At 44.3% G+C, this 12,500-nt stretch overlaps 1 protein-coding gene across 1 annotated transcript in view; it reads left to right on the top strand.

The window, feature by feature from the left end:
* The first annotated feature begins 5,235 nt into the window (after positions 1-5,235).
* The window catches only part of cacna2d2a (calcium channel, voltage-dependent, alpha 2/delta subunit 2a), a 365,088-nt gene continuing 357,823 nt past the window's right edge, over positions 5,236-12,500 (top strand). The window contains 1 exon segment of the mRNA XM_063216475.1: positions 5,236-5,564. Coding sequence (XP_063072545.1) covers positions 5,449-5,564 — 116 coding nt within the window. The 5' untranslated portion in view covers positions 5,236-5,448.

Here is a 12,500-nt window from a genome sequence, read left to right as displayed (position 1 = left end):
CCCGAAGCACTCGGAGGGGTGGGCATCCGTCTACAGTAGCATGGGGGGACCAGGAGGGAGAGAGAGAGAGGGGAAGAGAGAGGGAGAGGGAGGGAGAGAGGGGCGACCGTTACTTCACATCTCTCTTTATCGATTTAGAAATGGACGCCTCATATCTAATGAAAGGGGACTAATGAAGCAGAATGGAATTAACAACAGTGATTAACATTAGAATATGGCATGGCCTTAAGCTTGGCTGATCGTTCAGAATAAGCAATGATGTGGGTATGATCACATATTATTGATTTTTGTTGTTGTTACAGCAGGAATCGAAAAGACACAATCCACTAAAGTGTTCTGTTGGGTGCATGTGCAAAATTGTATGCCACCATCCACATATATTTACTTGTATGTAGGGAAACTGCGGAGCTGAGAAAAGGGAGACGTCTTTGAAAACATGGTGCAAAGGGGAATATGTTTCTACATTACACTTAACTGACATTTTTGCCAAAAGTGACTCACTGTTCGGTTTACAGGGTATTTGCTACCGTCCCTGAAGCAATGCGTGGTTGGGTGGCTTTGCTCAAGACCATGAGGGAAGGTGTAAGGACACATCTTCTTCCTTTGGGAATGGGTGGGATTCGAACCTGCTGCCCTCTGAGCTAAAGACTACCTCTGTTACCAATAAGCCACGTGTGCCGCTTTTTTGCCAATCGAAATTAATGGATTTCCTCTCAGCCATGAGTTGACTTGAAAACAAGTAAATAGATATCAACAGCTCAGGCTTAAACATTTTTTTCCATTTAGTGCACCTCATGCCACAGTCGATAGCCACTCTGTAACATGGTGTCACCCTTGCAATAGAACTTGCACCCCATCCAAGCATCTATCATAGTGGCAATGTAGACACACAGGCCTTTTGGGTGGGCTGGGCCTTGGCATCTCAATAGACGTTATATTTCTTCTTTTCCTGTGTGTGTATTCTAGTGTGTTGTAGTGTTTGTTTGTGTGTGTGTGTGTGTGTGTGTGTGTGTGTGTGTGTGTGTGTGTGTGTGTGTGAGAGAGAGAGTGAGTGTGTGTGTGTGTGTGTGTGTGTGTGTGTGTGTGTCTGTGTGTGTCGGTGTGTGTGTTTGTGTGTCTGTGTGTGTTGTATTGTGCTGAAGTGTGGTTGGAATTACGTATGTGAATGCATGTTTACCTCTCTGCCATCTCCGGTAGAGAGGCTAGTGCCGGCACCATATCTAACGAGTCGAGGCCATAAATTGGGCAATTATGAATAACTCGTATGCATGTTCTCCCGTTCAGTCCCTGCGGTGGCAACATTAACATGCGCATGTCTCGAAATCACGGTGACAGATAATTACATCTAATCATGCGTGATTACAAGCACGGTTGTCTCGTCTGCCTGACAGTCATCTATCATCTCGGTGGCCAAAGAATCACTCGCTGGTACAAAAACTATCACCCTTGATCTTTATTCTGTTGTGATATTAGATATTAGATTTTGTCCATGAAAAGTATGTCAAGTCTCGATTTTGGAACTGTACTGTAGCTAAATCATTCTTATTTTTACCTTAGTATTGACTGGACCACTGGGTTCAGTCAGAAATCAGTAATTATTTCAGTCTGTCCAGTAATTATCTCATTATCTCTTGTCCGTCCTTCTTTGTCTACTCTCTCATGCACTGTTGACAAACAGCCTGAGCAACTCTGTTGGAGCTATTACTCTGCCGTATTCAGTAGTACTAAGGCTGTATTGCTAAAGGATCTTAGTCGATGATGTCAATCACTTTATCCGCTTACTGTATGTCTACACGTTGGAACACTACTATAGGCCTACAACAGCATCAGATGCAATAAAATACACAAGGACCTTTGTGGAGCCATTTATTCAGTGTGTCCAATTAGACTTGATGTAGAAGGATGACAGTGTGCGATATGGAGAAGCAAGTTCCAACCAATCAGAAACACAATGATTGGTAGTCATATAGGTAGTTATATATCAACAGAACTTGTTAATGTTTACTATGTATATTCTATCAAATATATAGATTATATGAACTCTATATTGGATAACTAAATAATTGAGAATAGCAGTGTGCTGTTTACAGGCTCATATCTTTGGATAATATCATGTCACAGTCTTCAGGATGGACCAACAGCAGGATGCTGTGATGCGTCAACACACACACACACACACACACACACACACACACACACACACACACACACACACACACACACACTACACACACACACACACACTCACACACACACACACACACACACACACACACACACACACACACACACACACACACACACACACACACACACACACACGGTGAGGAAGGTGCTCCATTTTTATTAGTGACACAATCAATGATTGGAAAGATGTAGCTAATCAGAATGGAGAGCAGCCACCTTAGGCCTGGTTAATCAAATGCTGATTAAACTGCTAATTAACCCTGCCCGGTTCAAGTGATGAGCCCGGCGCTGGTCGCTGCTCTGTCGAGATGGGCTGCTTCGCCAAGATGAGCTACCTGAGGATGAAGCTGGTAAGATAATCCAAAACCAAACCCAGACCCTTGTAATGACCTGGTAGCTAAGTTTGACATGCAGCTCATATCGATTTGACACCGTCTACTACACCCTCGTAACCCCCATACCTCCCCTCCCCCTACCTACACTACATCCATTCTTCCAGGGATGCCTTTCCTTCTCAATGATCACTGTGTACCTTTGCAGTAAAGACTGCTGGACAGCTGCCAGCACTAGTTATAAGCGGCTTGTCAGCCTTCGTAACGCATAACCTTAAAGAGCCATGAAGCGCCGCTCGCGTCTCCTCCCGGCCGCGTTCTCTCGGACGCCTTCCCGTGCTCCGTTGCTAACTAGGTAGCGGTGTACCATAATTACAAGCAGGCTTCTGTTGACAGATTCAGGCCATTCATTATGATGTAAGCGCACGTCTCGGGAGTGATTGTGACAGGTGTCATGTTCTGAGGTAAGGACGGGTTTTGGTTGAGCAACTTTTTTCGCCAGAGCAAATTGGCTGTGCGAACACATCAGGCACCCCGGGTCCAACTGACAGTGATATTTTATTTCAAAACACTGACTGACTTTTGATTGTAAATGGCCACCGCTGGGTATAGCCATCATGTCCAAGTTCCATGGATTCTTTTTTTACAGAGAGGTACAAAAAGATCACAATGAGTATAATACAATAACTACATTTTATTCACAGTGTATAGCCTCCCATGGCACCTCAAAGGATTGGCAAATATGGGGGATATGGGGGATATGACAAAAACATTTACTTTACTTTTATTTCTAAGGACATTGCACATTAATGAACATATACATATATACATGCATACATATACAGTACATATACTGTATGTCAATGTGCCAGATTGTAGCCCAAAGGCTCATTTCCAACTGGTGTTCAATAAGATGTCTTATGGCAGTCTCTCTACTACCACAGGTTTTGACAATCGTTTCCCTTTTTACAGGGCACTGTTTCTGGTTGCAGATGTGTACAACCAAATAAAGATATACACTGTTAGATAAATATACTTGTAGTATGTAATTTGTGTCTGACATGCTGAATAACACTGCAATCAGACTGGGAGGGCTTCATGGAGTGGCGACACTAACACAAAGGTGATGATTGAGTCCTTTGACCTTGGTGTGGTTGTTTTACTCTGTGTCTGAGACAGAAAAGTGTGTGTGTGTGTGTGTGTGTGTGTGTGTGTGTGTGTGTGTGTGTGTGTGTGTGTGTGTGTGTGTGTGTGTGTGTGTGTGTGTGTGTGTGTGTGTGTGTGTGTGTGTGTAAGTGTAAGCACATATGTTTTTGTGTGTGATTTGTATGTGTGTGTGTGTACATGCGAGTGTGTGTGTGCGTGCGTGTGCGCATGTCCATGTTTTTACATGATTGTGTGTGTGTGTGTGTGTGTATGTGTGAGAGAGAGTGCCAGTGTGTGTGTGTGTGTGTGTGTGTGTGTGTGTGTGTGTGTGTGTGTGTGTGTGTGTGTGTGTGTGTGCCAGTGTCTGTGTGTGTGTGTATCAGGCGGCATCTGCACGTCTCTTGCTGATCAATACACAGCCAAGGGCACCTGAACACACGGGCGAGCAAGAGCAGAGACTCGGCCGCCCGGCCAGCAGATGACTGCCTCAGATAACGTCAGTGTGGGACATCCTAAGGTGTGTGTGTGTGTGTGTGTGTGTGTGTGTGTGTGTGTGTGTGTGTGCGTGTGTCTGTGTCTGTGTGCGTGTGTCTGTGTGTGAGAGAGAGAGAGACAGAGAGAGAGAGAGAGAGAGAGAGAGAGAGAGAGAGAGAGAGAGAGGAGCAAGAGAGATGTAGAGTAATGTGGTGATGATATCGGTAATGGACACTGAGACAAGGTGGTTGAATGCGGAGCGTCAATGGGCTGTCAGTAGGCCAACGACTTTTCGGTGTGGGAGGCCATGACATGTCTGTAAAACACAATCTGATTGGGCGAGCTCTTCACTAACTACTCTGGCTCTGCCCCTCCTGGCACATTCATCTGGGTTTCTTTAAATGCACCTATAGGCTACAGGATGCATACACTGATGAACACTAAGAACATATCACCAATCAAGCTTAAGATGTGATACAATTAAAAGATAGGCCTAAATTAAAAGAAGCCGGCTTCACTGCTTCAAAATGGCTATGCGTTTGACTGAAGAATTAGGAAACCAAACTGTGTCATATTTGAAGGGAATTGTCTGTCTGAGTTGTCTAGTTGTCATCATTCTTTTATTAGTTTAAGTGTGTTTAACATGAGAGCAAGCAATTCATTCTGATTAAGGAGTAAAAAATAATTGAAAATAAATTCATACAGTGCAATTATTGTCTCTTTTATTGTGTCTAATATATAGTGTTGAGACTGCATAATTCCTGCAATAAGGAAAAGAAAACGTGTTTCGGCAGGGTCTTTGTATGATCAATAATAATGGCCATCATAGAAGTTTCCCATTTGTCCACCACAATTCAGGCCAATGTGAATGTTATTACGGAGAGATAGGCTTCGGGACAGTGGGGAAATGGCCTGACGCGCGCCCCCGCCTGTCGCGGACGAATATTAGAATATGTCGTTTTCGTGCGGTCTGTTTGTTACATGGTAGAGGGAGAGAAAAGAGGGAGTGAGCAGGAGGGAGATAGAGGGAGAGCGAGAGAGAGCGTACGGACAAATAAGGCACAACAGCAGCAGCAGTGGCGGTAGCGGCGCCAGTGCATCTGTGTGTCTTCTATCGACTCGTCCCCGGCTGCCAATCGACAAGTCAGTCGGTTTGGGCTTGAGATTTCACAGCAGTTGATCTTCGGGAGCATTTGCCGTCCACCGACAAAGACAGGCAGTTGGGTTATACCCTTCGTTTCCCCTTCCACAGAGTACAAACGCGGCTCCGTCACATTTCTATACCAGTTTCTTGCATTTTTAATGGAAAATGGCGCTCTGCCCTCTGTCATCCGGAATGTTTTGCTTGCTTTCCATTCCAACTATCCTGCTCATCTGCGTGTCTTCGCCGGGGACAGTGGCTCAGAAATTCCCACAGCATTACACGTAAGTACCGACTGAAAGGGGTTTCAAAACGGGAGCGCAAAATTGGGACAGGTGGCCTGACCGTAATGTTTACCCAAAGTGCGATAGTGGCGCGATGCGCTCTCCATGTCAGCTGCGCTCTGTCCTCTATGTCTTTATGTCTCTTGTTTGATCCTTATTTGCAAGAACCTTGCTACTGCACAAAGATGATAATGCCACTTTGTAGCATTGACTTATGCAGCCCCGGCAACGTTGACATTCGTCGCATTTGCTCATCCTTACAACACGCGGTTAGCCCGTGTGATGAAGGGACGGCATGTTTGAAGGTTCACTTTGAAAGGGGCAACGCACAGGTGTTCAGCACTACGGAAAGCACGGCGTTCAATTATTGATCAGGAGAGCCATGAACCCAGAATTAGAGCTCTTTCCATTCCGGACGTCACAGTATTATATTTTGAGCCGCTTCCTGTGAGGCTGAATAAGACCAGTGGTCTAACATGGTTCATGAATTCGTCCTCCACACATGGAGGCAACCGGTTACAGCTGAGGTCTCGGAATAACTGTTACACAGCCGTTGTGGAAAAAATACCGACAGCCCATGTTACCTGAGAACTAAAGAACAACACTCAGCGTGTTTAGTTTAGGCTACTCCAGACATAACCAAACAAACTAAATTGAACAGGACTGTGGATGTCTTTATTTCATGTCGTTATTATTTTGTATTTTGAACAACAATTCACGTGTAATTGTCAGCCCTCATAAGCCCTGTTCTATTGCAGCTGGGTTGTAATAAAGACGCTATTGGCATTTGCCCTTCGCTTTGACCGATCGAGCACCTGCTGAGAAATAATAGATTATTGATTTCTAAAATTGAACCCCCCAAACTACATTTTTGATCGTGTTTGTGCATCTCAGCATTAATGGCCATGCAAGTCCTTCTCATGCGAGAGACTGGGCTATCTGGAGGAGTAAATGTTTTAAAACGCACGTGGCTAAAACTCGTGAAATAACTTGCATGTCCTTGCTAGTTGTAAATTCTAGCAGTTATTATTAAATATCTAAAACAATGTACATGTAGTCATAACGCGTTACGCCATGAGATGTTAGTCATTTTCAGTGGATGAGGGTGTTGGCTAGGAGCCAGCAGCTCCGACCGCTCGAGCTGTCCCTGGCTCCGGGAACCGCTTGCATCCCGCGTGCAGCAGCCCACACACAGCACAGCAGCCCACCGAATTGTCAGTTCATCACAAGGTTGCTCTCCCCCTCTTTACATAACACTCCCTCTATTATATGACGGATTTATGTGGCGCTAAATACAAAAGGAAAAAAAAATGGCAAATTAAACACGCCATTATTTTAACAGCTTGCAAAAAAACATGAATCAGCGGATGGAATCGATGCTGTTGTGAGGATGTGGTATGGGCTCAGGAGCTTCATTTGATGACGAAAAAGACAGTGAACTGGGCCGTGAATCAAGCAGCCACGCCAATCATTGTCAAATGCCTTGCCTCATCATTTGCTGGTCTTAGAAATGTAACTATGCACGTTTCACATCAGTGTCATTTTGTATGGTTGTATTCTACATCGGAAAACGTTGGCTATCAGTTGTAGCCTGCACAAGAAACCTTACTCCAGTGAATTCTTCCGGGCATAGCAGAGCATACGCCCCAACGCCCCGAGTGCACGCGGATAGTAGCCCTACAGGAACCATCAGGGGAGGGTTGTTCCGGAAAGTTAGGTATAAAGGCTTGTCCGGTTCTAGGTTAGGGTAGCCTGCTGAAGTTCTTATAGTAACTTGCTTCTTTTTGTTTAGCCTACACTGCTGTGTTTGCGCGGGTGATTTGTTTCGCTTGCAGCCCAATATTGTAGGCCTACAGATGCTGCAAGTAGGCCTAACTTATCAGAAGGCAAAATAGGCCTATTGATTTGTGATGTGGCCGAGAATAATAATAGTAGGCATATAGCAGTATAATAGTAGGCCTATAGTATAATAAGTTAAAAAAGGTATAGCCTACCTTCTTTTTGCCTGTAACCGGACACACGGGGTTTCCATTGCGCTTCACTTGATGAATGGCCTATTCAACTTCAACTGACCAAACTGTTGATATTATTGTACAGTAAAGCGTAGGCTACAGGCCAGAGTAGAATATTGCATGGCATAACAGCCCTGTGTCATTTCATTTCTTTCAGGTAGGCTATGTCTGCCACGTAGGCCTAAATGATTTTACGATGTCGTGACACAGCAAACCTCTGCCTCTCAAACGCTATCGATCTTCAATGACACAACTACCTTCTCATCACTGTTCAATGACAATGTGTCAAAAACGACATGTGATGAACAATAGTCCTACTAGGCTATAGCCTACAAGACAAGCAGGCAGGAACAGATGAGAGATTAATTGAACTTAAAACCAAAAATTGAAAGTAATGGTAATAGCCTAGGCCTATAGCCTAAATCAGGGGCGTTGGACATCCTGAAAACTAATACACGCATCCACGCAAACCACAGGCAACCGAGGCTTCGTGGAAGGTGTAGTCTAGGCTTAGGTTGAAAAAGCTGCGCTCCTGGGGGGAAGGATTTTGGGTGTGAGTAGGCCTAGGCCCATTTTTCTAGCACTTCAATTATCATTTACCGTAAGGTTCTCCTTCATAAAATTCTGATTTCCCCCTAGTAGGCCTATCCAGTAGACACGCAAAAACACCTAATTTGACCTTGGTAAATGAACCGACGCATTTACCGCGATCCCCGGCATTTGCTTTGATAATGCACGTCACAGGTGGTTCCGCACGAATTAATGACTTAATGATTAGGCATATATGAATGTCATTCGGCAGGGAAATCAACACTCAAAATAGCCTGGCATCTAAGCTACTTACCCGGTTAGGTCAAATGATTTTTTTTTTTTTTTTGGGTGGTCTGTTTGTTCAGTATAAAGATGAATTAAACAGAACAAATCCAGTCAGCGCTGCCAGGATACTAGCAAGGGCAGTTTCCCACGGGACACAATTGAAAGTACCTATTATGGCAGGGAATAGTCTATTCTGTCCTTCAATTTTGTCATATGGTTTCTGTTTGACACAGAACATTGATAAGCATTTTGCTATCATTCCTGACCTCAAACATTCATTATTCTAACATTATTTTCATTTACATTGCCCTTTAGCCTACTATTTCCTGAGTCAATCATCCATTTATTGAGTTTATTTGGTAAATAGGCCTATAGGCAATTCCAGCACAATTTTCAGGACACCTCAATGTACAATAATACTTACAGTAGTTTAATTAGTACCTTTTTTAGTAGGCCCTACTAGTATTTATTACAGTAAACAGTAGTAATACTCTGATAGTATAGAAGAAGAACAAAACATATGCAAATCTTGAAAAGGCAGTGTTTTTTTATGTATTCAGCAAAAAACTTTCATAAATAGCCAATTTGTAGGCTCTGGCTGTAAGATTCTCCACCCCAACCACCCTCCTCCCCCTAACCAACCCTTTCTCCTGCCTGCTACAGATTATATAAATGTTGTAATATAGAAAAAAAGACTCATTTGTCACATCAATGCAACAAGGCTATGCACGGTTGACAGGCCCAGAAAAACAATATTCCATCCACTACCACCAGACTCCGACCATGATGCACCCCCGAAATCATTAGACTGTGAGATTACACAAAGTAGTTGGATGTGGGTGGATTCACGAAGAAGCCTGCATAACCAGACACTGGCGGAGAGAGATTCCTTGTCAAAACCAGTTATGATAATCCTGACGTGAGTCACATGACTCAGTGGCTGGGGCAGCAACCTCATCAGGGATAATATAATAGATGTGCCGGGCTGGGCAGGCCGAGCACGGCAAGGCAAGGCAAGGCAAGGCAAGGCAAGGCAAGGCAGGCCGAGTCGACTGATGTAGCTGCCAGGGCCGGATTAACGCACAGGCTAGCTATGGCAGCAGCCTAGGGCCCCCCCACCTGCCAGGGGGCCCCTATTTGGCCAAAAGTGAAAAATTACAGAATTATGTCAAGATGCAAATTCATCTGTTGTTTTGCGTACAATTGGTAGACATATTATCGTTAATTCCTAGTGCGTAATTATGTCACTGTCTATATACATTTGTCGCAGCATTTTCTTTCCGTGGGGGACAGCAACCTGTAGCCTAGGGGCCCTGGGTCATCTTAATCCGGCCCTGGTAGCCGCAGCAGCTCACAAAACAGCAGCAGCTTGCAGCAGCAGCTTGGTGTGCTAATGTGTCATGGGGATCGTGCTGTCTCTCTGTAAACCCTGGGTCGAGATTGTTAATTTTGGAAAAATCCATCTTTTCAAGGTTGATATGTCTTGTCTCATTAAAGGGAAAAAGGGGCTAATCAGAAAAAGCGATATATACCAGTGCTCTGGCCTAGGGAGAGGAGTTTGCAATCTATCTGTGTTTACATCCTTACCTTTTTGCGTGACCTGAAATTCCATGTATTACCAAAGATTCTCTATTGTAATCTGCATATAGATCGTCTCTGGTATTACTATTTATCCTTATTTGTCTTTTCAGTAAATTGCCCTGATGATGGACTTATAGGGCCTTTCTTATCTTTGCATGTATGGGTAATACAGAGAATATACTGTACACATACATCCATCGAACTTGTCTACTCTGATTGGTAAATGGACTGCACTTATATAGCACCTTTCCACTCCTTCGAGCGCGTTTTACATTGCATGCCTCACATTCACCCATTCACACTCACATTTACACACCAGTGGCAGTGGCTGCCACCCTACCAAAAGGGGTTAAGTATTTTGCCCAAGGACACATCGGTGGGGTCATGCATAGCAGGGGCTCGAACCTGCAACCTTTGGGTTGCCAAACGGCTCCTCTACCACCCGAGCCACCACCGCCCCACTTTGAGGCTGTCTGAGGCCTACCCTGCTCTTACCGTATACAGGTACTTGTCCTAATGTCATTCCTACAGAGGGTCTGGATTGCTGATTTGAGAGATGTTTAGTGGAGGGAGGGGTGAACTTAGTTGAAATTTGAAATGCACCTCCTACTTTGTCGAATAAATAATGGGACGTTAGTTCTGGCAGGTCATGGTATTCCAGAGCTCGCTGCTTCGACTGTGTCTCAGGTGCTCTAGATCAGGTAATCAAATGGCATCACTCCTCATTGGTCACTTTCAAATTTGCCGCCTTTTAAAAGTTGCCTGTTTTCCTCCCAACTATTGGCTGCTCGTTACTTCGCAACCCACCACCTCCCCAGCTCCGTCTTGCCGTGTATGACATGGCATAGGCTACTCTTTGTCCTATTGCCTGCTCTGGTCATGGGGGGCATTGGTTTGCTCTCCTAACCTTAAATTGGGTGAGCATTCCCTATGCAGCTACTGTCCCCTGAATCTCTCTGCTTTCCTTGGTGCTTAAGGAAAATAAGAGCCATACCACCGCCAGCTCTTCAATAAAGAAATTGCATTCAGAATTTCTTGTCTTCTGTTTCTTGTCTGTAATGGACCCGACAGAACCAACATTTGTTCACGACATTGAGCGTCCTCAGGAAGACCTGCTTGTGGTGGAACGTCTCCCTCTACAAGTATACATTCGGAATAGGAATGCAAGCCTTATGGCATTTTCTTTCTTTATTTTGACTGTAGCAAGCCACCCACCTCCTGAGGAGAGGTTAGCAAAACACAGAGGTGAAAAGGGCATTAAAAAACACCATCACAGAAACGAACGCATTATGTTTATTCTAGGTTGGCAACAAGCTCAGAAGGCAACCCGTTAGTTATGTACATACAGTACACGTTGCATACTGTGACATTTTGAAGGTGGATATTTCCTCAATGGCGTCACCTTAATAGCAGTAATAAGGCTTACCTGTTAACCTCTGCTCTGCAATCTGAGTAGGTGGCAGTGGTGCTTGCTGATGCCGTGTGTCAGGAAGGCATTGCTGCTGCTCTCGGCTGCGCTCTCTGGTAAATCTGGCAGGTGTTGGTGATGTCAAGAGCAGTGTACTTTCCTAGCAGGATACCTCATGACAGGCCTCGTCCGGGCAGATTGCTTATGCATGTGTAAATAAAAATGCTGACTTGCCATGCATGTCACTCGGCTTTGCAGTATGTGGAACTCTAAATGAAGTGACACCATGGAATGTTGTTGTTGTTATATTTTTAATTGATTGACATATGGGCATATGTGCGTATGTATGCATTTCAGGTTTTCCCCACGTGTTGCTATGGCTGAGAAAAGCAGTCTGTGCTACACTCTTTCAAGTCAAGTCACTTTCGCTTTTGTGCATCAGATCAGACAGGAGTTGTCCTAAAGCATTTCACATTGCGTGCAAGGAAACACTCTAGTTTTTGATTTTCACTTGCATCCTATAGTCCAGGGTGTAAGGACACATGCAGTATATTCTATGGGAATGTGTGTACCCAGACAAAAGCTGGATATGCTGTTTAAATATATGGAGGGGGAGTACCTGATATGACAAGGGCAGTTTTAGTATTGCACACTTTTTAATAGGCTATTTCAATCCTGTAAAAACAGAGAGCATCAAGTTTGGTGGGATGATGGACTGTAATGGGGCTGATTCCCTGTAGCTCTTTGGCATCGACTGCCGCTGTAGTAGAGAATTCACTCCGCCTTTTGAGCCACTCCAGTGTTGCTCCATAGCCTTGGGCTTTGGGTAGTTGTCCTATTGATGGATAATGCATTTGCTAAGTCTTACAGTAGCTTCACAATGGGGCTGTGGCAGCTTTCCTGGTAATGCTTTGTAAACTGTTTCTTTTGCTTCTATTCTATGAGACATTATACTGGTGCCATGCTGTTATAACTGCCTATTGTTGCACATTTTCTGTATATTCAGCATTGTATACATGAACTAACACACCCTTAGATACTCTGTGTAAAGTCCCTGAAAAGTACTACTAAGTACCTGATTTTGAATAAGTGTTTTTTGGTAATTATCGTGACGATGGC

The sequence above is a fragment of the Engraulis encrasicolus genome, chromosome 14, assembly GCF_034702125.1.
Source record: "Engraulis encrasicolus isolate BLACKSEA-1 chromosome 14, IST_EnEncr_1.0, whole genome shotgun sequence".
Lineage (NCBI taxonomy): Eukaryota > Metazoa > Chordata > Actinopteri > Clupeiformes > Engraulidae > Engraulis > Engraulis encrasicolus.
Note: the sequence above shows the minus strand (reverse complement) of the source record. Positions and strands in the feature narration are given on the sequence as shown.